The sequence below is a fragment of the Ambystoma mexicanum genome, chromosome 8 (genome assembly GCF_040938575.1).
Source record: "Ambystoma mexicanum isolate Mex_15411 chromosome 8, UKY_AmexF1_1, whole genome shotgun sequence".
NCBI classification, from domain to species: domain Eukaryota; kingdom Metazoa; phylum Chordata; class Amphibia; order Caudata; family Ambystomatidae; genus Ambystoma; species Ambystoma mexicanum.
In genome coordinates this window covers 6,672,512-6,697,923 of record NC_090929.1, presented here as the reverse complement: position 1 = coordinate 6,697,923, position 25,412 = coordinate 6,672,512, and the positions used below count along the sequence as shown (strand labels likewise).

Genomic DNA, 25,412 nt, shown 5'->3' with positions numbered 1-25,412 from the left:
GCATTGAGGGCCATAAAATTCGTACTCATCCATGAATGGATGACAGAGTAGATAGCAGAGATGGCCTTGGAATCTGTAGGGTAGGAACCAGACAACTCAAGGACGACCTTGTTGGATCTGGAGACTTTCATGCTTGGCATGTTGGATAGTGGCAAGACTGGGCTCTTGATGCTCCTGGACTTAGTGCAGCCTTCGATCTGGTGGGCCACCAACTACTACACCAGGTCTTGGTGCTCTACGGTAGCACTGTCATGGGTGACTTCTTTTTTGGTGCATCGGGAGGCAAAAATACACTGCGGTGACAAGTTTTCCAAGGCAGCTCACATAGGTTATGGGGTCCCAGAGGGAGCTAGTTTATCTCCCCTACTTTTCAATTTATACATGCGCTGTCTGTGTGATTCATTGGAAAGCGTCGGCGTGTTTTTCACAAATTACGCGGACGACACCCAGCTAGTGATGGAATTAGATGGCGATCACACTACAGATGGTGCTAAAATCTCAACCATCAATGGCATCGTAGAAACATGGATGCAGGTAATTGGAAGTGTTTGAACAGCACCATACAGAGATGGTGACATTTGGTAGCTACCAAGCATGAGTCAAATTAGGGGTGGTACACGAGTGGTTTTATATTAAAGGCACGTGTATACAAGTGCCCTCACAGGTGAAACCCTCGGGATAACTGGAGGCCTCCCTGGGTTCTGAGGCTCAGGTGAGCTCCCTACATAAGGATAACTCGTAGTACCTCTGCTTGCTGAGAGCCATTCAACCGTTTCTTAGTGGAAAGAACACGGCTACTATTGCCAGGGCCATCATTTTGTCCCGTTTGCTATGGCAACTCTCTCATGCCTGGGGCCACGAAGGAATGCCTAGGGAGATGCCAGGTGGTGGAAAATAATGTGGTGCGCAGAATTAAAGGGATTAAGAATAGGGATCATCCCGGCACTGGCGCAGGATCAGAGATAGGATCTTCTTCTAAGCACTGACCACAGTGCATAGGTGTGTGTGTGGCTCGGCGCCAGCATACCTTAAGACAGGGATCCTAACATATATACCCAAGCGGTCACTGCGGTCAGAAGCACCAGGCAGGAGTACAGCGCCCTCTTTCAGTCGAGCTACGGGCGTGGGCAGATCTTTTCCAGTGAGGGCAGCCCAGCAGTGGAATAAGCTGACTCAGACCCTCTGACAGGAATCCAACTACCTGCATTTCAGAAAGCCCCTTAAAACTTACCTGCTCACATAATTAAGTCAAGGTTTCAGGATAGTCCGTTACTTAGGTCTAGTTTGTTATGTTTTATGCTAGCGCCCTGATGCCTGCGGGCTTTCGACGCTTTAGAAGCATGAAATCAAAAATCAAATCAACCGAGGCCCTGAGAACCTCACATGAAAACAAGCGAACACATGCACTGGGAGACTCAAGTGAACCACAAGCGCCCAGCCCCTGAGAGCCTCGCTCCATCCCACTCTCACCCAGCCCCTGAGAGTCTCGCTCCATCCCTCTCCCACCCACCTCTGAGAGTCTCGCTCCATCCCACTGCCACCCAGCCCCTGAGAGCCTCGCTCCATCCCTCTCCCACCCACCTCTGACAGTCTCGCTCCATCCCACTCCCACCCAGCCCCTGAGAGCCTCGCTCCATCCCACTCTCACCCAGCCCCTGAGAGTCTCGCTCCATCCCTCTCCCACCCACCTCTGACAGTCTCGCTCCATCCCACTCCCACCCAGCCCCTGAGAGTCTCGCTCCATCCCACTCTCACCCAGCCCCTGAGAGTCTCGCTCCATCCCTCTCCCACCCACCCCTGAGAGTCTCGCTCCTTCCCTCTCCCACCCACCCCTGAGAGTCTCGCTCCTTCCTCCAATCCAGTCCCCAAGAGCGTGACTTCATCCTTCGCTAACCACGCCCTGGAAGTCTCCCTTCAACACACAGGGCTCGGCTCCTTTCTAGCGCCTTCTCTAGATAACTCCTCCAGTAACCGCTAAAGTATCGAACTCACCTCAAGCCCCCCGCCCCCAGCTTGCGGGCATTCCACGCGCACCTCATCGTCCACTTCCAGCTCCAATGCCCCCTTACCCGCATGCCCCCATATTCCTCCAATGCCCCCTTACCCCCATGCCCCCATATTCCTCCAATGCCCCCTTAACCCCATGCCCCCATATTCCTCCAATGCCCCCCTTACCCCCATGCCCCCATATTCCTCCAATGCCCCCTTACCCCCATGCCCCCATATTCCTCCAAGGCCCCTCTTACCCCCATGCCCCATATTCATCCAATGCCCCTCTTACACCCATGCCCCCATATTCCTCCAATGCCCCCTTACCCCCATGCCCCCATATTCCTCCAAGGCCCCTCTTACCCCCATGCCCCATATTCATCCAATGCCCCCTTACCCCCATGCCCCATATTCCTCCAAGGCCCCCCTTGCCCCCATGCCTCCATATTCCTCCATTGCCCCCCTTACCCCATGCCCCCATATTCCTCCAATGCCCCCCTTACCCCCATGCCCCCATATTCCTCCAATGCCCCCCTTACCCCCATGCCCCCATATTCCTCCAAGGCCCCTCTTACCCCCATGCCCCATATTCATCCAATGCCCCTCTTACCCCCATGCCCCCATATTCATCCAATGCCCCCATATTCCTCCAATGGCCATTTTACTCCCATGCCCCCATATTCCTCCAATGCCCCTCTTACCCCCATACCCCCATATTCCTCCAATGCCCCCCTTAACCCCATGCCCCCATATTCCTCCAATGCCTCTCTTACCCCCATGCCCCCTTATTCCTCCAATGCCCCCCTTACCCCCATGCCCCCATATTCCTCCATTGCCCCCCTTACTCCCATGCCCCCATATTCCTCCAAGGCCCCTCTTACCCCCATGCCCCCATATTCATCCAATGCCCCTCTTACCCCCATGCCCCATATTCATCCAATGCCCCCTTACCCCCATGCCCCATATTCCTCCATTGCCCCCCTTACTCCCATGCCCCCATATTCCTCCAAGGCCCCTCTTACCCCCATGCCCCCATATTCATCCAATGTCCCCTTACCCCCATGCCCCATATTCATCCAATGCCCCCTTACCCCCATGCCCCATATTCCTCCAATGCCCCCCTTACTCCCATGCCCCCATATTCCTCCAATGCCCCTCTTACCCCCATGCCCCCATATTCATCCAATGCCCCCCTTACCCCCATGCCCCCATATTCCTCCAACGGCCATCTTACTCCCATGCCCCCATATTCCTCCAATGCCCCTCTTACCCCCATGCCCCCATATTCCTCCAATGCCCCCCTTAACCCCATGCCCCCATATCACTCCAATGCCCCTCTTACCCCCATGCCCCCATATTCCTCCAATGCCCCCCTTACCCCCATGCCCCCATATTCCTCCATTGCCCCCCTTACCCCCACGCCCCATATTCCTCCAATGCCCCCCTTATCCCCATGCCCCCATATTCCTCCAATGCCCCCCTTACCCCCATGCCCCCATATTCCTCCATTGCCCCTCTTACTCCCATGCCCCATATTCCTCCAATGCCCCCCTTACCCCCACGCCCCATATTCCTCCAATGCCCCCATATTCCTCCAATGCCCCTCTTACCCCCATGCCCCCATATTCCTCCATTGCCCCCCTTACCCCCACGCCCCATATTCCTCCAATGCCCCCCTTATCCCCATGCCCCCATATTCCTCCAATGCCCCCCTTACCCCCATGCCCCCATATTCCTCCATTGCCCCCCTTACCCCCACGCCCCATATTCCTCCAATGCCCCCCTTACCCCCATGCCCCCATATTCCTCCATTGCCCCCCTTACCCCCACGCCCCATATTCCTCCAATGCCCCCCTTATCCCCATGCCCCCATATTCCTCCAATGCCCCCCTTACCCCCATGCCCCCATATTCCTCCATTGCCCCCCTTACCCCCATGCCCCATATTCCTCCATTGCCCCCCTTACTCCCATGCCCCCATATTCCTCCAAGGCCCCTCTTACCCCCATGCCCCCATATTCATCCAATGTCCCCTTACCCCCATGCCCCATATTCATCCAATGCCCCCTTACCCCCATGCCCCATATTCCTCCAATGCCCCCCTTACTCCCATGCCCCCATATTCCTCCAATGCCCCTCTTACCCCCATGCCCCCATATTCATCCAATGCCCCCCTTACCCCCATGCCCCCATATTCCTCCAACGGCCATCTTACTCCCATGCCCCCATATTCCTCCAATGCCCCTCTTACCCCCATGCCCCCATATTCCTCCAATGCCCCCCTTAACCCCATGCCCCCATATCACTCCAATGCCCCTCTTACCCCCATGCCCCCATATTCCTCCAATGCCCCCCTTACCCCCATGCCCCCATATTCCTCCATTGCCCCCCTTACCCCCACGCCCCATATTCCTCCAATGCCCCCCTTATCCCCATGCCCCCATATTCCTCCAATGCCCCCCTTACCCCCATGCCCCCATATTCCTCCATTGCCCCTCTTACTCCCATGCCCCATATTCCTCCAATGCCCCCCTTACCCCCACGCCCCATATTCCTCCAATGCCCCCATATTCCTCCAATGCCCCTCTTACCCCCATGCCCCCATATTCCTCCATTGCCCCCCTTACCCCCACGCCCCATATTCCTCCAATGCCCCCCTTATCCCCATGCCCCCATATTCCTCCAATGCCCCCCTTACCCCCATGCCCCCATATTCCTCCATTGCCCCCCTTACCCCCACGCCCCATATTCCTCCAATGCCCCCCTTACCCCCATGCCCCCATATTCCTCCATTGCCCCCCTTACCCCCACGCCCCATATTCCTCCAATGCCCCCCTTATCCCCATGCCCCCATATTCCTCCAATGCCCCCCTTACCCCCATGCCCCCATATTCCTCCATTGCCCCCCTTACCCCCACGCCCCATATTCCTCCAATGCCCCCCTTACCCCCATGCCCCCTTCCTCCATGTTGCTCTGCTATTCCAACGAGCCGCCAAATGACGTCTCGTTTTTTCTGTTGAAACCTTTATCTCTGGTCCAAGGCCCTCAAGCCCCACACCTGTGGCCTCTTCCTTTGTGACATTACTTTTACGTGTGTTCCAGTGAGTCAGACTCCCTTGCAGTCCACTTCACTGTGCGACCTGCATTTGAAGATTTAAGGCTCACTGGAATGTTAGCCGCCAGAAGAATACATTTGGTTCGAGATGGAGGCGCCTCTGAGCAGGACCCTGCAGCATTGGGAGTCCGTTCCCCAGTTTTACTGAGGGAGCAGGGGTGTTCTGCGCAAAAGCACTTGACTCTCCGCGCAGCGACGCAGCGTCTTCAGGAGGCGTAAGGAGGGTCACCCAACGACCCCACTACTCAGAATTGAGAGATTCCAAGAACTAAAGCTGGAAGTGACATCCCACAGTGACAATCAATCAATCTCACTCCAAGATGACACCCAAGAGAAGAAGCTCTCGACAATCGCAAACAACTACTAGGAACAGCACCCTTACTGCTGGCTTCATCGCCCCTTCTGCTGTGTACAGCACCCTGGCGAATACTAGGTACAGCACCCTTACTGCTGGCTTCATCGCCCCTTCTGCTGTGTACAGCACCCTGGCGACTACTAGGTACAGCACCCTTACTGCTGGCTTCATCGCCCCTTCTGCTGTGTACAGCACCCTGGCGAATACTAGGTACAGCACCCTTACTGCTGGCTTCATCGCCCCTTCTGCTGTGTACAGCACCCTGGCGACTACTAGGTACAGCACCCTTACTGCTGGCTTCATCGCCCCTTCTGCTGTGTACAGCACCCTGGCGAATACTAGGTACAGCACCCTTACTGCGGGCTTCATCGCCCCTTCTGCTGTGTACAGCACCCTGGCGAATACTAGGTATGGCGAATACTAGGTACAGCACCCTTACTGCTGGCTTCATGGCCCCTTCTGCTGTGTACAGCACCCTGGCGAATACTAGGTACAGCACCCTTACTGCTGGCTTCATGGCCCCTTCTGCTGTGTACAGCACCCTGGCGAATACTAGGTACAGCACCCTTACTGCTGGCTTCATCGCCCCTTCTGCTGTGTACAGCACCCTGGCGACTACTAGGTACAGCACCCTTACTGCTGGCTTCATCGCCCCTTCTGCTGTGTACAGCACCCTGGCGACTACTAGGTACAGCACCCTTACTGCTGGCTTCATCGCCCCTTCTGCTGTGTACAGCACCCTGGCGAATACTAGGTACAGCACCCTTACTGCTGGCTTCATCGCCCCTTCTGCTGTGTACAGCACCCTGGCGACTACTAGGTACAGCACCCTTACTGCTGGCTTCATCGCCCCTTCTGCTGTGTACAGCACCCTGGCGAATACTAGGTACAGCACCCTTACTGCGGGCTTCATCGCCCCTTCTGCTGTGTACAGCACCCTGGCGAATACTAGGTATGGCGAATACTAGGTACAGCACCCTTACTGCTGGCTTCATGGCCCCTTCTGCTGTGTACAGCACCCTGGCGAATACTAGGTACAGCACCCTTACTGCTGGCTTCATGGCCCCTTCTGCTGTGTACAGCACCCTGGCGAATACTAGGTACAGCACCCTTACTGCTGGCTTCATCGCCCCTTCTGCTGTGTACAGCACCCTGGCGACTACTAGGTACAGCACCCTTACTGCTGGCTTCATCGCCCCTTCTGCTGTGTACAGCACCCTGGCGAATACTAGGTACAGCACCCTTACTGCTGGCTTCATCGCCCCTTCTGCTGTGTACAGCACCCTGGCAACTACTAGGTACAGCACCCTTACTGCTGGCTTCATCACCCCTTCTGCTGTGTACAGCACCCTGGCGAATACTAGGTACAGCACCCTTACTGCTGGCTTCATCGTCCCTTCTGCTGTGTACAGCACCCTGGCGACTACTAGGTACAGCACCCTTACTGCTGGCTTCATCGCCCCTTCTGCTGTGTACAGCACCCTGGCGAATACTAGGTACAGCACCCTTACTGCGGGCTTCATCGCCCCTTCTGCTGTGTACAGCACCCTGGCGAATACTAGGTATGGCGAATACTAGGTACAGCACCCTTACTGCTGGCTTCATGGCCCCTTCTGCTGTGTACAGCACCCTGGCGAATACTGGGTACAGCACCCTTACTGCTGGCTTCATGGCCCCTTCTGCTGTGTACAGCACCCTGGCGAATACTGGGTACAGCACCCTTACTGCTGGCTTCATCGCCCCTTCTGCTGTGTACAGCACCCTGGCGACTACTGGGTACAGCACCCTTACTGCTGGCTTCATCGCCCCTTCTGCTGTGTACAGCACCCTGGCGACTACTGGGTACAGCACCCTTACTGCTGGCTTCATCGCCCCTTCTGCTGTGTACAGCACCCTGGCGACTACTGGGTACAGCACCCTTACTGCTGGCTTCATCGCCCCTTCTGCTGTGTACAGCACCCTGGCGAATACTGGGTACAGCACCCTTACTGCTGGCTTCATCGCCCCTTCTGCTGTGTACAGCACCCTGGCGAATACTGGGTACAGCACCCTTACTGCTGGCTTCATCGCCCCTTCTGCTGTGTACAGCACCCTGGCGACTACTAGGTACAGCACCCTTACTGCTGGCTTCATCGCCCCTTCTGCTGTGTACAGCACCCTGGCGACTACTAGGTACAGCACCCTTACTGCTGGCTTCATCGCCCCTTCTGCTGTGTACAGCACCCTGGCGACTACTAGGTACAGCACCCTTACTGCTGGCTTCATCGCCCCTTCTGCTGTGTACAGCACCCTGGCGACTACTAGGTACAGCACCCTTACTGCTGGCTTCATCGCCCCTTCTGCTGTGTACAGCACCCTGGCGACTACTAGGTACAGCACCCTTACTGCTGGCTTCATCGCCCCTTCTGCTGTGTACAGCACCCTGGCGACTACTAGGTACAGCACCCTTACTGCTGGCTTCATCGCCCCTTCTGCTGTGTACAGCACCCTGGCGACTACTAGGTACAGCACCCTTACTGCTGGCTTCATCGCCCCTTCTGCTGTGTACAGCACCCTGGCGACTACTAGGTACAGCACCCTTACTGCTGGCTTCATCGCCCCTTCTGCTGTGTACAGCACCCTGGCGACTACTAGGTACAGCACCCTTACTGCTGGCTTCATCGCCCCTTCTGCTGTGTACAGCACCCTGGCGACTACTAGGTACAGCACCCTTACTGCTGGCTTCATCGCCCCTTCTGCTGTGTACAGCACCCTGGCGACTACTAGGTACAGCACCCTTACTGCTGGCTTCATGGCCCCTTCTGCTGTGTACAGCACCCTGGCGAATACTAGGTACAGCACCCTTACTGCTGGCTTCATGGCCCCTTCTGCTGTGTACAGCACCCTGGCGAATACTAGGTACAGCACCCTTACTGCTGGCTTCATGGCCCCTTCTGCTGTGTACAGCACCCTGGCGAATACTAGGTACAGCACCCTTACTGCTGGCTTCATGGCCCCTTCTGCTGTGTACAGCACCCTGGCGAATACTAGGTACAGCACCCTTACTGCTGGCTTCATGGCCCCTTCTGCTGTGTACAGCACCCTGGCGAATACTAGGTACAGCACCCTTACTGCTGGCTTCATGGCCCCTTCTGCTGTGTACAGCACCCCGGCGAATACTAGGTACAGCACCCTTACTGCTGGCTTCATGGCCCCTTCTGCTGTGTACAGCACCCCGGCGAATACTAGGTACAGCACCCTTACTGCTGGCTTCATCGCCCCTTCTGCTGTGTACAGCACCCCGGCGAATACTAGGTACAGCACCCTTACTGCGGGCTTCATCGCCCCTTTAGGTACAGCACCCTTACTGCGGGCTTCATCGCCCCTTCTGCTGTGTACAGCACCCTGGCGAATACTAGGTATGGCGAATACTAGGTACAGCACCCTTACTGCTGGCTTCATCGCCCCTTCTGCTGTGTACAGCACCCTGGCGAATACTAGGTACAGCACCCTTACTGCTGGCTTCATCGCCCCTTCTGCTGTGTACAGCACCCTGGCGAATACTAGGTATGGCGAATACTAGGTACAGCACCCTTACTGCTGGCTTCATCGCCCCTTCTGCTGTGTACAGCACCCTGGCGACTACTAGGTACAGCACCCTTACTGCTGGCTTCATGGCCCCTTCTGCTGTGTACAGCACCCTGGCGAATACTAGGTACAGCACCCTTACTGCTGGCTTCATGGCCCCTTCTGCTGTGTACAGCACCCTGGCGAATACTAGGTACAGCACCCTTACTGCTGGCTTCATGGCCCCTTCTGCTGTGTACAGCACCCTGGCGAATACTAGGTACAGCACCCTTACTGCTGGCTTCATGGCCCCTTCTGCTGTGTACAGCACCCTGGCGACTACCAGGTACAGCACCCTTACTGCTGGCTTCATGGCCCCTTCTGCTGTGTACAGCACCCTGGCGAATACCAGGTACAGCACCCTTACTGCTGGCTTCATGGCCCCTTCTGCTGTGTACAGCACCCTGGCGAATACTAGGTACAGCACCCTTACTGCTGGCTTCATCGCCCCTTCTGCTGTGTACAGCACCCTGGCGAATACTAGGTACAGCACCCTTACTGCTGGCTTCATCGCCCCTTCTGCTGTGTACAGCACCCTGGCGAATACTAGGTACAGCACCCTTACTGCTGGCTTCATCGCCCCTTCTGCTGTGTACAGCACCCTGGCGAATACTAGGTACAGCACCCTTACTGCTGGCTTCATCGCCCCTTCTGCTGTGTACAGCACCCTGGCGACTACTAGGTACAGCACCCTTACTGCTGGCTTCATCGCCCCTTCTGCTGTGTACAGCACCCTGGCGAATACTAGGTACAGCACCCTTACTGCTGGCTTCATCGCCCCTTCTGCTGTGTACAGCACCCTGGCGACTACTAGGTACAGCACCCTTACTGCTGGCTTCATCGCCCCTTCTGCTGTGTACAGCACCCTGGCGAATACTAGGTACAGCACCCTGACTGCTGGTCAGAAGTTGCTCCTTCTGCTGTGTACAGCACCCTGGCGAATACTAGGTACAGCACCCTTACTGCTGGCTTCATCGCCCCTTCTGCTGTGTACAGCACCCTGGCGACTACTAGGTACAGCACCCTTACTGCTGGCTTCATCGCCCCTTCTGCTGTGTACAGCACCCTGGCGAATACTAGGTACAGCACCCTTACTGCTGGCTTCATCGCCCCTTCTGCTGTGTACAGCACCCTGGCGAATACTAGGTACAGCACCCTTACTGCTGGCTTCATCGCCCCTTCTGCTGTGTACAGCACCCCTGGTCAGAAGTTGCTCCTTCGATAGATACATCTAGGTGTCTAGACTCAAAGACCAGCTGGAAACTTCACCCAAAGTCCAAGAAAGAAGGTGATCGAAATGTCCAGGCCTGAAATACAGCAAAAGCTGCCAGAGAAGGGGGTGACCCCACAAACGGGCCAGCACGAAAGAGCAGCGCAGGCCAAACGGCTGCGGCCACAGAAATGTGAGTAGGACATGGTATTTATCAACAAGGTTGAAGAATTGCACAGCCAGACTAGCTCGCCTCTCATTGGATATAACAGAAATGGAATCATTGAGGCGTAATCATGAAAAAAGACAGGCAGTATTTAATAACCCAGCATCAATGTCCAGAAAACCGCGAGAAACGGAGAAGACTTCAAAGACTTGCCACGACAAACAATATTCCGGAAACGGAAACCTAACCCTGAGCTCAATGAGGAAACATACCAGCTATTCTGCCACCAGACAGTCGCCTCAAATACTTCTGACCAACAGTCACAATTAAGAAGGGACAGCGATACCAGCGAGATGCAAACGAGATCATCAGGGAACACATCCCGCAATACCAACGACGATGCTGGACTTGCAAAATGCATAACCTGGGCATTTGTCCATTAGCCATGCCGTTTGTAACCAACATTCCTCATTTTGTCAGCCCCTTTCGCTTCCCCTCCAGTAAGGTGCTGCATGAGACATTTCCTTTGTTTTGGCATAACAAGGCCGCAGATTTATTTTTACATATACATAACCACTGCAAACAGGTATTAAAAATTAGATCCAAAAGGTGTGGCGACTGCTCCTCGTCCTGCTTCCCCCTTTACCTCCATGTTGATTGCAGGCACAACTCCCCCAAGGCCTTCGAGTCTGAGAAACCGCCTGCCCCTGCAGGTCTTTGTGGACTGGGGGAGCGCCGTTTGTTGGGGGGAAGTTGAGCCCCAATTGCTACCGCCAGACACCCCCGCCGTTTCGGCTCCCAGGAGGCGCTGGCTAGAATGGGCGACGCCCCTTGCGGTTTAGCAATGGCTCATTCGGAGTCTTTGTCTTATCATAGGTTGCCAGAACCCGCCACGCCAAAGGTGGGTTACCGCCCACCGTGGCTCCCCCCTTTCCTGGCTTATAACTCCAATAATTTTGTGCAAATATTCCAGAAAAACAAATCCATTTCTTGCTCCGACAAATGCACTCCGTCCTTCAAGTAGTACTCCTTGTTTTTCAGATTGATCAAACCATGTCTGATATGCTGAAAGCCTCTCCCTTTACAAAACTTAGCCATGGCCCAATTCAACTTCCTCCTTGAATTCTCCACGGCTGCCGGACTCTCAGCTCCCTTCCATTCGTGTCTCGAGATGATTTCCGACCACACAATTTCACTTTCTCCCATTACCGTCGATAGCTCCTGTAAGGAAGACATCATTTCCTTGAGCAAGATCCCCCTCCCCAGACCAGCCAAGTCATTGCCCCCGAGGTGCACCACCAACACATCGGGCCTCCGATGTTCTTTCAGGAGTCTGCGCATGTGCCCCTGTAGCTGTACCCATTTCCTACCCGGCACTCCGTGCCACTGCACCCTGTATTCCCCGGCGGTCAACACCTCCTGCTTGGCTGTCCAGCTTGTCCTGGCCCTTGACACAAAGGAATGGCCCACCACCCAGGCAGACCGTCGCCTTCCCTTCTTTGATGCTATTGCGAGGAGATAGGAGGGAGGAACTGTTAGACTTACATTTTTTCAGGCCTGACATACCGCTTAAAGCAACCGGACCTCCAGCCCCCAATCTGCTTGATTGCCTCTGCTCCCAGGCCCATCCCTGCCGCCGATGTGGCTGCCCCTATCCTGAAGGAATGCGTCCCATAAACTCCTTTCGAGAACCCTGCCTCCGCCAGCGTCATGTCCAACACCTTTTTAAACTGAAACAGACTTAACGCTGATCCATCATTATGTACTAGAAAAGGAGCCTCCTCCCCGTGTGAATCCTCCAACTCAAATACTTGCTTACGCATCCTACTGGACAAACCGGACTGTCCCGGGTACCCCCTAACACAATGCTTCTGCCTTTCCCTGTCTGAACGGTCTTGGATCTCCTCAGAAATATGTATAACCGCTCTCCTTGTACCCCTATATCACAGCTCCTAAGGAAACTTACCCCTTTACCCTTCTTGTTAGCAAGCACCAGCTCGCTCACCCTTAAGGCCCCAAAAAATGCCAGGGAGAAGGCCGCTGCGAACAATGCCTTTTCATACTCATCCCTACACATCACCACCAAACTCCTGATTAATTCGTGCAACTTCCCCACATCTATGGGCCGTCTCTCGTCGGGTTTAACTGTCGCCTGCTTGGCCCAGCCCCTCATTGCCATAACAATGTAATGTTCTTTGGTGGGATCGGGCCTGCCCCCAATTTATAAAAATGCGCCACTGCTGCTAGGTGGTAAGCCACCCAAGACCTGGACCTTCCTTGTTGCCAACACCATCCCACAAAGGCCCGCACTGGCCTTTCTTTCTCACTCTCGGGCAAGATGTTGCTTTGAAAAGCCATGAATTGCTCCCAGCACCCTTTGTATCTTCGCATTGTGCCTGGTGCGAGTGCCGTGTCGATCAATGCGCTCAGATCTCCCCAACCAATCCCCACCATTGAGCCTGGAAGGGGGTCATCCTTATGCTTGCCTCTGGGTGATGTTTCCGAAACTTTCCCCAGTGTAAACGAGAAAGAGAATCAGCGGCCACATTCTTAACCCCGGGTATATGTCGTACCCTGACTTCTGCATTCAGCTGCAGCAAACACTTTGTAAGCTCCCTGAGTAACCGCAACGCCCTACCGTTCTTGCATGTTCCTTGATTGATAATCTGCACCACTGCTAAGTTGTCAGACCAAACCATCACCTTTTTGTCTCGCATTTGCTCCGGCCAGAGCTTGAATGCCACCACTATCGGGAACAACTCCAGAACCGTAATGTCCCTGGTGATCCCCTCAGCCCACCATTCAGCCGGCCACGCCTGCCCGCACCAAACCTTACCCAGGATGGCACCAAAACCTAGCGCCCCTGATGAGTCAGTAACCAGTTTCGGGCCATTCACCGACCCCAGGGATTCTTTCCATACCAACACCCCGTTAAAACGGTCCAAAAAAGTCTCCCACGTTCTCAGATCCTCTTTAACCTCTTTCCCCAGGCGCACATGCTGGCCCGCATGCTTCAAGCCCACTGTTTTCAACTCTATGTTTCTAGCGAACACTTTACCTGCCGGGATCACTTTGCCTGCAAAATTCAGGCTGCCCGCTAGGGCTTGGAGGTCCTTCAGTGTGGCTTTTTCCTTGCCCAACATCCCTGTAATTACCTCCTTCAACTTCCGCACTTTCTCTCCCGGGAGCCTGCACACCCCTGCCACTGAGTCAATTTCAATCCCCAAAAATAACAGGCTCGTGACCGGACCCACCGTTTTACCTTTAGCCAGTGGGACCCCAAACTCCCCCATCAACTCCTGAAATACCCCCATGAGCTCCTTGCAATCCCGCGTTCCTTTTCTCCCAATAAACATGAAATCGTCGAGGTAGTGAAGCATACCCCCGACCTTGGTTTTTTGCCTTACTGAAAATTCCAGAAACCGGCTGAACTTCTCAAAATAAGCACATGAAATTGCACACCCCATCGGTAAACATTTGTCATAGAAGTACTCCTGTAACACCTTGAACCCCAGCAAATGATGGCTATCCTTGTGAATTGGCAGCAAGCGGAAAGCCGACTCTATGACGGCCTTCCCCATGAGGGCCCCCTCACCTAAGGATTTTACCACTTCCACCGCCTCTTCAAACGATGCGTACTGAACCCTGCAGTGTTCTTCAGCAATGCCATCATTAACTGACCCCCCTTCAGGGAAAGACAGGTGTTGTATCAATCTGTACTGCCCCACCTCCTTTTTGGTACCAGCCCCAACGGGGACACTACCAAGTTTTCCAGTGGAGGTGAGCTAAAGGGACCTGCCACCCTCCCCAACTGCAACTCTTTCCGCACTTTCAGTGCCAAGACTTCAGGCATTGACAAAGCAGACTTCAAATTGCAAGCCTCCTTCGGTCCTATTTGTCCGTTGAACGGAATCTTAAAACCCCACCTGAAACCTTCCCACAACAACTTTGCATCACCCTTGTCACAATATGCATTCAGAAAAGGAATCATTGCCTGTAAATGTATTGGCGTTGGCAGTTGCGTTTTAATCATGCTTGCCTTTTTCCTTGCTTTTTGAGCTGCCCTTCCCCTTGCCTTCTCGGTTGGCAGCGCTATGCCTCCCTGTGCTCGAACCCTTAGAGTGCTTGAACCTGCATGCATTTCCATAGGTGCACTTCCCTTCTGCAAACAACCAACATTCCGGTAACTCCCCTTGGTAGTTGGACCGGCTATTCCAAGAGGAGTTCCCTCGAAAGGACCCTCTACCCCTTGAGTAGCACCCCTTTCCCCTGCCCTGGGCTGCTCTTTCGCTTGTAACGGCCTCATCTACCGGCCTGGATGCGACCACTTTTGTGTCTATGTGTCCTCCCACATCCACTTCATCCCAGGTCATTGCTGGCCATACCTGCATTTTGAGTCTAAAACCCTTATCATAATTGCTCCATGTATCTCCCCCATGCTTCAAGTACTGCTCATGAATATACTGCTCGTACCCATCAATGCCACGCCATCCTGAGGGAATTTCTCTAACATGATAGTGGCATATACCCGGAAAGCCCTCAACCAGGTATGGATATTAAACTCAATTTTTGGCTTCTCCCTCTCCTTCTTCTCTTTTTCCCTTTCAGTTGGCTCGCTGAACCCCTGTCCGGAGGGGACCATCCCCAACAACTCCATAATATCCATGAACTCCTTCCTCCATACCCGTTCTTTGTATGCCAAAGGGATGTGCCACGCCAATGCATTAATTGCCACTCTGGCGGGTGCAAACCCCGACATAGGTCTACCATACATTGTATTATTGCTAACCAGCTCTTGCCCTTGCACCTGTGGAGGACCCTGTGCGCCCCACCACGGTGTTCCCCCTATCTGGCGGTGCTCGCCCCTTGGTTCGCCATCTGCCCCGGGTTCACCCCGACCAATGGCCGACTTGCGCCTACCCCGGGCTGATTCCCCACTAGGCCCCCCTGTCCCGAGACCACACTTCCCCCTTGCGCCCCCTTACCCACTAGGTTCAAAGCATGATCATTATTAACAGGTATCTGTCCATTTACACCAGTCCCCCATGTTTCCTTGCATTCCCTGAACATACCTTTCACCATCTCCAAGGTGGTTGGACCCTCAGCTGCTACCGCCGGTGTGGCTACAGGTGCGCCGCGAAGACCTCCCATTGGCCTTGGAGCCTCAGCAGGAACAGGTGCCGGTGTGGCTTCAACCTCCTGCACCCTCCCCTTTCCCTTAGGGTTGGCTTTCCGTTTCTGTGCCACTGCCGCCTGCTGCTGGCTGTCCCTTGCTCTCTTGGTCATCACTCTTTTCCTCTTGCAGACCGGCTCGACCTCTTCCTTCAGCACCTCAATGTCCTGTCCTTCTCCCTCCTGGGAGTGTACTTCTACCCATGTTTCTTCCATGGGTGTTGGCGGAAACAACATCGGGGATTCCGACCGCTGGCTACGTCCCGCGACCTCAGCCCCCACCTGGGCTGCCATGTGTTGCATCCAACTGGTGCCATATCTGTCCCCAGCCCTCCTTGCCATCATCAGAAAGGCCTCCAAATCGTCCTTCTGCTGCTCTTCCTGGCTTTTACTTTGTATTTCCATGTTTAATATAGCCCAGTGCACTTCTGGCTATAGACAATGTCCTTTTTCTTCTATTTTGCTCAAATTCTGCTCTTTACTTCTGTGTGCCCGAAATTGCCGACGCAGTTAGCCCGAGTCAAGCTGCAGTTCCACTTAAATAACCAGTGGAGCTCCGTTGTTGTTCAGCCGACCGGAGCTTCTCTCCCTCTCAGCTCCTGCTCCCGCCGAAATGGTGGCCGCCTCCTTGCAGCCGCCTTCCACCACCGTTCCTATCCCCCTCAACAACCTTGCCTTGTGTTGCAGGGATCGGCGGCGAGCGGCGCCGCGCTCCGTTCTCTAGCTCCGCTACCCGGCTTCACTCTGGGCACCACAGACACACAGGTGCTTCCTCGCCGTGCTCCGCTCTCCCGATCCGCTGATCCGCTTCGCTCTGGGCCCCGGCAGACACCTCGTTACCTCCTCGCCGCGCTTCCGGTGTCCCGCTCAGCTGACCGGCTCTGACTCTGCATGCTGCAGACGGCCCGATGCCTCCTCACCACATTCAACGGGATGCAAGGCCGTGCTTCCTTCTTTCTTCCGGGGTCAGCGCCGCCTCCGCGCTCAGCTGACTGCGTGTCCTCTTCTTTCAGGCAGTTCCTTCTTCTTGGTTGCCGGTGCCTCGATCCGCTTGTCCGCCCGCCGTCTCCAGAAGTCCTCAACCTGTGTACTCCGAGAAGTACGCCGCACCGCAGGGCTACAACGACGAAAAACAAAGTCCAAAACGAAGTCCTCCACTTTTGGCGGGTGCCCGGCTGCTGGAAGAGCTGCAAGTGCTCCTAGGCCGGGCGCCCGCCGTATTTATGCCCCAAGCCCCGCCTCCTTCCTTTGTTGCCCTTCGCGGGCTTTCCAGGGCTCTTGGCGCCCTTTCCTTTGGCTCCTTTGCCGCCCTCTCCCCTGCCCCTGTGGGGGGGAGGGGTGAGGGAGCGTAAAGGAGGAAGGCCCCTGCCCCGGTTATCGGGGTGCCTCCTCCATTCGCTGTGCTCCCCGTTCGTCACCTTCACTAATGGCGGCCTGGACCCATGCCGTAGTGCCCTTTCTTAAATTGTATGAAACAATTAATGACACCAGAAAAGATCAAGCGACACTCTTAGCGTTAGTACCGACAAAGCAAATCTTCTTGGAAACGTTTCAACAAAGACTTGACACTGAAGCAGAAGCTTGGCTGCAATGGCAGGCTCGACTCTTCGATGCTGCGAGAAGCGGGAGCTACGACAAGACAAGGAGACAAGGGACACAAAAGATGCACACATCCACGAGGTCGAGTAATCATGACATGTCAACGTTATATTCCAGCAAACCTATGATGCCAAGGAATCATGAAGCCTGCCTTCAGAGACATGACAAGCGACAAATGACAACTACCCAGCAAAATGTGACAGTGACTCGAACGCTTGCAGCCCATGGAATTGAATGTTTACCTCCTACCATGAACAATAGTAGCTTCACTGGAAGCTGGAAACACCTTGCAACTGAGACAGACCGAACAATCTGACAAACCAATGACTAACATGAAAGAAGCCCTGCATGAAAAGAAACATGGAAACAACAAAACCTCGAAAATCAAACTGCAAAAAGCCAGGAGCAAAAACGGAACAAACTTATAAAAAAAGGAAAACAGACAATGAAGGGCTCACATGCCTTTTTACACAATTTGACTTTACCAATGAACCCGATTACTACTCAACAACCAGAACAAAAATCTATACAACCAATTAAAAAAAAATACAAAAGAAAATGTTAACTCTGGCTCAATACTAAAAACTGCAACAACGACCAAAGCGAGAGAGGATTCGGAAAATACAAGAACTATTAATGAATCTATCGACATATGCTGTAGAAAGAGAAAGTGCTCTTAATTGGAGCTGAAAGTGGAGGAAACTCTTCTCAAGACCAAAAGGAATACGTACACATTGTAGATGTACATGAGGCAGGACACTGAACACTGAGAAAGATATTCTCTCATGTGAAGATATCTCGGATAAAGCTCTGCAAACATCAACAGACATCTCCTCAATAACAGACAAAACACAAAGACAGCAGACCAAAAAAGAAGACATCTAGTCAGCAGCGAGAGAAATTCTTTAGCGGTCTAACATTCCCGACTTTCATTGATCCATGGCGCAAAACCTGTGCATATATGGTGAGGATTGAATGGATAGAAGCTCTTGATGACGATCTAATCCTCAACAGAACCAATACCTTGCGCCTATTACATGCGACCCCCAAACCTGGCAAAATGAAATCTGAGAACATTCTTTTAATAGAATTTCCACTTGAAGGTGAAATGGATCTAGTGGAGATACAATTTAAAGAACAGCGCATATACGATCAAGTGATGGATAGCCACGCTCAATTCCTTACTTTGGGTTTCCGCTGCCTAACAAATAACAACAACAAAGCACAAGGAAGATTTCAACCCACTCAGAATAAACGAATACCTGATGTAAGTACCTACTCTCAAAAGTGGACAAGAGCCAACCTATCCACTACTGAATCTCAATACTCGATAGAAACCATGAGCTATTTGAGAGATACAAGTTCACAGAATCAAAATATGGTGCTAAGTAGACAATTAAAGCATGAGGAAAAGGAAACACCAATAAACAACAGAAAACCAGAAAATATGCGACAACAACAACCACAATATACAAAAAAGCCGTCAATATCGATGTGTTCATGGAACACGAGGGGCTCATCACACTTGTTTCGAAATGGTAACACAGACTTACAGAACTTTGATGTCATATGACCATCTAACAGGCTATAGATATGTTAGCCTTCATGACAGAGACTTTAAACATTGCCCCTCCGCTACCACCCTTTATGTGACAGTGCAATAGACCTTTCTCAAGGATACTTTATATGGAATCCTGAACAACGCATTCAAGTACTAACCCCAGTTGTTTCTAACTCCGTTTTTTTCTTTTACTTCTTTACATCTGTGATTGAGTAACTCCAAGATGTTTTGTTTTAATATTGTGTTTCTAAGAATTTAGAAAAAAATTGTGAATTTCTTTAAGGTCTTTCTGACTGGGTAATTCGAAATTATTATTTTTTTCTCCTGAAATTTGAATTAGGGAGCGTGTAAGTCTTTGATGGTGCACTAACCTAAAATAAATCTTGTTTGAGAATGAGGTAACTGCCTCCTGCTCTCTCTCTCTCTCTATATATATATATATATATATATATAAATGTCTACAAGAGACATGACTTTCACACCAACCATTATGTGATGGATATATAATCACGATGAATCGAACAATAATGAGAGTGAAAGGTCGCCCATCGGCGGGTTTGTTGACTCTCATCAAAGCGGAAGCGAATTTAAAGATTGTGGATTCATACAATCGTAATCCATTCACACAAATTACCATCCTGGAGTCAAAAGTGACAATGACGACTCGCGAAACAAGAGACAGCTCTGAAAAGAGAGCCGAAAGATTTGCCCTGATGAATCACAGGAGTCAATATTTATTGACACAGTACTATCAAATATTGACGCTTTGCAGTTAAAATACAACCAGATTGAGTCAATAACATGCAGCGACCCAAACATTAATATATTTAATATAGATAGAACGAAAACCCTATATGGAAAACTTGAACCCAAAGCTCAATTGTGGACAAAGGAAATGGGCAAACGGGACATGGTACTTTTCAATGGCCTACTACCAGATGATGTACCAGCTAGACCTACATGGGCGAGTGGTGACTCTTCTGAACATTTGGATTATATCTACACTTCTGAGACAATGATTTCTAGGATTAAAAAGATAATAGTGATTCCATCGCAAATGAGTGATCACCACCAAGTAACCATGAGTTGGGAAGCTCCATGTGAACGAGCTGTAATCAATGATTAAATAGACTACGAATAACCGATGCCTAAAGGAAACCTTCTGCAACATTAAACTGTCAGACCGAGAGAAACTGGACTACAAATGTCTATTGATACCCTTCACATCTATAAAAGGCGGAAGACGAACAGAGGCCAAGAAGCATGTTCATGCTTATAACAATCAGATTGTGCAAAAAAAAAGCAATTGAGATTGAATATCAAGTCAACAATAACAACAACCAAACGCTTCAAGCAACAATATAGGAATTGGATTAGAAATTGTCAAGCACAGATCGCGCAGAATGACGCTGAGAAGATGCCCAATGCAATGTCGAAAAGAAATACTAGAGAGTTATGAAACGTAATCAACGGAAAAGAAAATCAATCTGTTCGACTCATTTCTACTGTTTCTGAAAAAGAATGGCCAGCATCCTTCCCACACCTATATGGAAAGCAAAACTATATAATGGAATAAAAGAACCCAGATCCCATAAGAAAATGGGATATAAACTGGGACTATGAGGAAATACTCACCCATATTAAACATCTAAATGGATCACGAGCACCAGGCCCCGGCGGCCTTAGTAAAGCAATCCTCAAGCAAAATCCAGAGACATGGCTGATCTATGCCTCCAGTGGCTTAACATCAATAAGGAACTAATCCTACTGCCAATCACCTGGAAAACAGCGATATTGATATTGATATATAAGCAAGAAGACAGATCCTCTCCCTCCACTATCACCCAATAGCCCTCCTAGATCCCCTAGGAAAAGGCTTTGCAGCAATCTGACTGAAAAGACTAACTGAGTGGGCGAGAAAGAACAGACGATACGATCCAAGGCAAACTGGATTAACGAAGGTGTGGGCACGAATGGGAATGCAACGCTCCTAAACCTTCTAAAGCAAGAAGCGCTAAGGAAAAGAATGCCCATATACGCCACCTTCGACGTAGACCTACAACTAGCTTTTGACATGGTGAATCGGCAGAAGCTATGGGAAAAATGGACCCTCTGGAAATGTCCCAAAGAAACAATGGATCCAATAAAAGCCCTTTATTCTGAAACCTCGATCCGCTTGAGGCTATCTCAAGCAGGACTGATGTCATCAATAATTCCAATGTGGAATGGCCTAAAACAGGGCTTCCCCTTGCCTGCTTCATTATTCAATCTATATACATCAGATCTGAGGGAGAGTCAAGCTGCGATAATTGGCAACCCTCCTAAATTGAATGTTACCAAATTTCCATACATGATGTATGCAGACGATATTGTCCTTCTTGATAGGACCCAAATAAGGCTTCAGACGAGACTGTCAAACTTAGAGCAATATACTGACCAGAACAAGCTAACCATCAACATAAAAAAACACAAGCCACGGCACTGGCGAATTGCACTAACTTTAAGAACAAAACCCTGGCTGTCTTCATTAAAGGACAAAAAAATGGATCTGGTAAAAACAGTCAAATATCTGGGAATCTGGTTGAACCGAAAAAGGATGGTCTGACCATCTAAAAAATAAATCTCTATCATTAGCCCGACAAGGATTGGTAATGCACAAGAAATATGGAAGATACCCATTGAAACCAGTGATTACATTCTACTGGCAGAAGGTGCGCGTGAAACCATGCTTAACTTTCCCCAACAAACTTGGAATCTAACAGAGGGTATCTTTTGGAGGAAGGTATTGTCTTTGTCGCCGTCTTACCCAATGTCACCCATTAGATTGGAGTTGGCTATCCAATCGTTAGAATCAGTGGTTACCTGGAAGCATCTTGACCTCTATAGGAAGGCGCTTGTAGAAGACGGCATTTCTCCAATTGACCTTCTCCGTGTAGAAGACGGCATTGCTCCAATTGACCTTCTCCGTGATAAGCCAAACTCATCTAATGATGTTGCAATAAAGCTATGGAAAAAAACATGCACAGGACTATTGCACAATGCTGAAGCAAACCAGGAAAAGATAATCAACCGGCCATTAAAGGTGAAGACAAAAATCCAACGCAATGATTGGATTAGTACTTTATCTAAGAAAGTACAATACCAGTTGGACATCAACCCAAGCATCGAGGTAAGAGCACTTGCTACTGGTCCCAGATCAGCAGATGGGGGACATGTTCCCGACACGAGAATATCTTATGAAAATAAAACCACTGCCCCCTGAGGAAGCCTTCTGTAGATTTTGCAAACAGCTGGTTGAGAGAAACCCTGTTCCACCTTATTATGGGATGCCAGCTGTATCAGACAAAAGAGAAATATTTGCAAACATGCTTCTGCAAGAAGCGATACGCATGGACAGAGATGAACGCTGGGCACAGATAGTGCTGGGGAAACACAAAGCGCTGATCTACAGAGTACTACACTTCTGGGACACAATTATGACTGACAGTAATAGAGTGTTTATCAAGAAGCTTACTAATAGAAGAAACTTGAGTTATTTGTAATTCTTAAAAAGGAAACAAATTCTATGATGCATAATGTAAAGTTTGATATCAAAACGAATCATTTAAATAAAAATGAAAATTAAAAATATTCCTCCAAGGCCCCCCTTATCTCCATGCCCCCATATTCATCCACTGTCCCCCTTCCTCCCACGCCCCATATTCCTCCAATGCCCCTCTTACTCCCATGCCCCCAAATTCATCCAATGCCCCATAATCCCCATGCCCCCATATTCCTGCAATGCCCCCTTGCCCCCTTGCCCCCATATTCCTCCAATGCCCCCCTTACCCCATGCCCCCATATTCCTGCAATGCCCTCTTACCCCCATGCCCCCATATTCCTGAAATGCCCTCTTACCCCCATGTCCCATATTCCTCCAATGCCCCCCTTCCTCCCATGTCCACATATTCCTGCAATGCCCCCTTGCCCCCATGCCTCCATATTCCTGCAATGCCCCCTTGCCCCCTTGCCCCCATATTCCTGCAATGCCCCCTTGCCCCCATGCCCCCATATTCCTCCATTGCCTCCCTTACCCCCATGCCCCCATATTCCTCCAATGCCCCCTTACTCTCGTGCCCCCATATTTCTCCAATGCCCCCCTTACCCCCATGCCCCCATATTCCTCCATTGCCCCCCTTACCCCCATGCCCCCATATTCCTCCAATGCCCCCTTACTCTCGTGCCCCCATATTTCTCCAATGCCCCCCTTACCCCCATGCCCCCTTCCTCCAATGCAACATTTCTTCTACGTCTCCCAATTGCCCCAATGTCGCCCCTTGTCCCTTTACTCCCTCCATGCCCGTCATGCCTATCCCCCTCCGCCCCCGCTTACCTCCAGGAGGTGGGGTATCCCCCCCCCGCCCCCGCTCACCTCCAGAAGGTGGGGTATCCCCCCCGCCCCCGCTCACCTCCAGGAGGTGGGGTATCCCCCTCCTGCACAAGTAGTCTTTCGCCTCCGAGCTGCTCATGCTGCGATGAAAGTGGTGGTTCGGGTGGGGGTAACAGGGCGTTTATTATCTGCCCCCTCCCTGGGATGAGGATCGTGGCGGTACTCCAGTCCACAGCTTGCGAAAGACCGAGGAGAGGAGCGACTGCAGACGACCCTCCCCCTGCACTTCCTCCTGGACCACCCCCGCACCCACGCCTCCCTCTGTGCCGCCCCCAGGCCCAGACCTGCCTCAGTGCCACCCCCAGACCCACACCTGCCTCAGTGCCACCCCCAGACCCACACCTGCCTCTGGGCCGCCCCCGCACCCACGCCTCCCTCTGTGCCGCCCCCAGGCCCGGACCTGCCTCAGTGCCACCCCCAGACCCACACCTGCCTCTGGGCCGCCCCCAGACCCACGCCTGCCTCTGGGCCGCCCCCAGACCCACGCCTGCCTCTGGGCCGCCCCCAGACCCACGCCTGCCTCTGGGCCGCCCCCAGACCCACGCCTCCCTCTGTGCCGCCCCCAGACCCACGCCTGCCTCTGGGCCGCCCCCAGACCCACGCCTGCCTCTGGGCCGCCCCCAGACCCACGCCTCCCTCTGTGCCGCCCCCAGACCCACGCCTGCCTCTGTGCCACCCCCAGACCCACACCTGCCGCCCACTGAATCTCTGTCCCTCTATACACCCACCGTTACCCCTCACTGCCACCGACCCCGCACTGGGACCCCGTGCATCGCTTCTGCACAGCCCCCTGTGCGTGCCATCATTCTAGTGCCCCTTCCCTGTATCCTATGCCCACGCCCCCCTTCTTTCCCCTCTGAACCCCCCCTCACCCTGTCTTAAAATCTGCCCCAGCTCCGTCCACACCTCTCCCTTTTAGTGGAAGGGCGCCCGCAGCCCTGCCTCAGGGTGGGGTGGGGGCATTGCTGGGGGTATTGGACTCCTGTAGGCAGCAGTAACCGCACGTTTGGCTGCAGTAGAGGTGGCGCGCCGCCGGGGTGCTGTACACATCAGCAAGGGTGATCAGCAAGGGTGCTGTAACGGGGTAGGAGGGCGCATCAAGCGCAAACGAGCATTTACCAGTGACTCCAAACAGTAACAGCACTCAGCAGTGATCAGGAGTGCTGTACCCAGCAGTGAGGGTCCAGTGCTCCGCAGTAAGGGTGCTGTACCTAGTATTCGCCAGGGTGCTGTACACAGCGAAGGGGTGATGAAGCCAGTAGTAAGGGTGCTGTACCTAGTATTCGCCAGGGTGCTGTACACAGCGAAGGGGTGATGAAGCAAGTAGTAAGGGTGCTGTACCTAATATTCGCCAGGGTGCTGTACACAGCAGAAGGGGTGTTGTTAGCAGCAGTAAGTGTGCTGTACCTAGTATTCGGCAAGGGTGCTGTACACAGCAGAAGGGGTGATGAAGCCAGCAGTAAGGGTGCTGTACCTAGTATTTGCCCGGGGTGCTGTACACAGCAGAAGGGGTGATGAAGCCAGCAGTAAGGGTGCTGTACCTAGTATTAGCCCGGGGTGCTGCACACAGCAGAAGGGGTGATGAAGCCAGCAGTTAGGGTGCTGTGCCTAGTATTCGCCAGGGGTGCTGTACACAGCAGAAGGGGTGATGGAGCAGCAATAAGGTGCTGTACCCAGTATTTGCCAGGGGTTCTGTACACACCAGAATCAGTGTTGTTAGCAGCAGTAAGGGTGCTGTACCTAGTATTCTCCCCTACAAGACATGGCGCAACCATGACCGCTCCCCTACAAGACATGGCGCAACCATGACCGCTCCCCTACAAGACATGGCGCAACCATGTGACCGCTCCCCTACAAGACATGGTGCAACCATGTGACCGCTCCCCTACAAGACATGGCGCAACCATGAACGCACCCCTACAAGACATGGTGCAGCACTGCAACCGCTCCCCTACAAGACATGGCGCAGCAATGTGACTGCTCCCCTACAAGACATGGCACAGCAATACGACTGCTCCCCTACAAGACATGGCACAACCATGACCGTTCCCCTACAAAACATGGCGCAACCATGACCGCTCCCCTACAAGACATGGCACAACCATGTGAGCGCTCACCTACAAGACATGGCGCAACCATGACCACTCCCCTACAAGACATGGCGCAACCATGTGACTGCTCCCCTACAAGACATGGTGCAACCATGACCG

The 25,412-nt window shown here is 52.5% G+C and overlaps 1 protein-coding gene across 2 annotated transcripts in view; it reads right to left on the bottom strand.

Moving 5' to 3' along the window:
- AK1 (adenylate kinase 1) overlaps positions 1–23,369 on the bottom strand; it is a 1,026,690-nt gene extending 1,003,321 nt beyond the window's left edge. The window contains exon 1 of one of the 2 annotated variants that reach the window (XM_069609116.1): positions 23,222–23,369. In XM_069609116.1, coding sequence (XP_069465217.1) covers positions 23,222–23,281 — 60 coding nt within the window. In that variant the 5' untranslated portion in view covers positions 23,282–23,369. Of the gene's footprint in view, positions 1–23,145; positions 23,163–23,221 lie in introns of those variants that run through there. The other variant, XM_069609117.1, reaches the window with a different exon arrangement.
- Between the last annotated feature and the right edge of the window lie 2,043 nt (positions 23,370–25,412).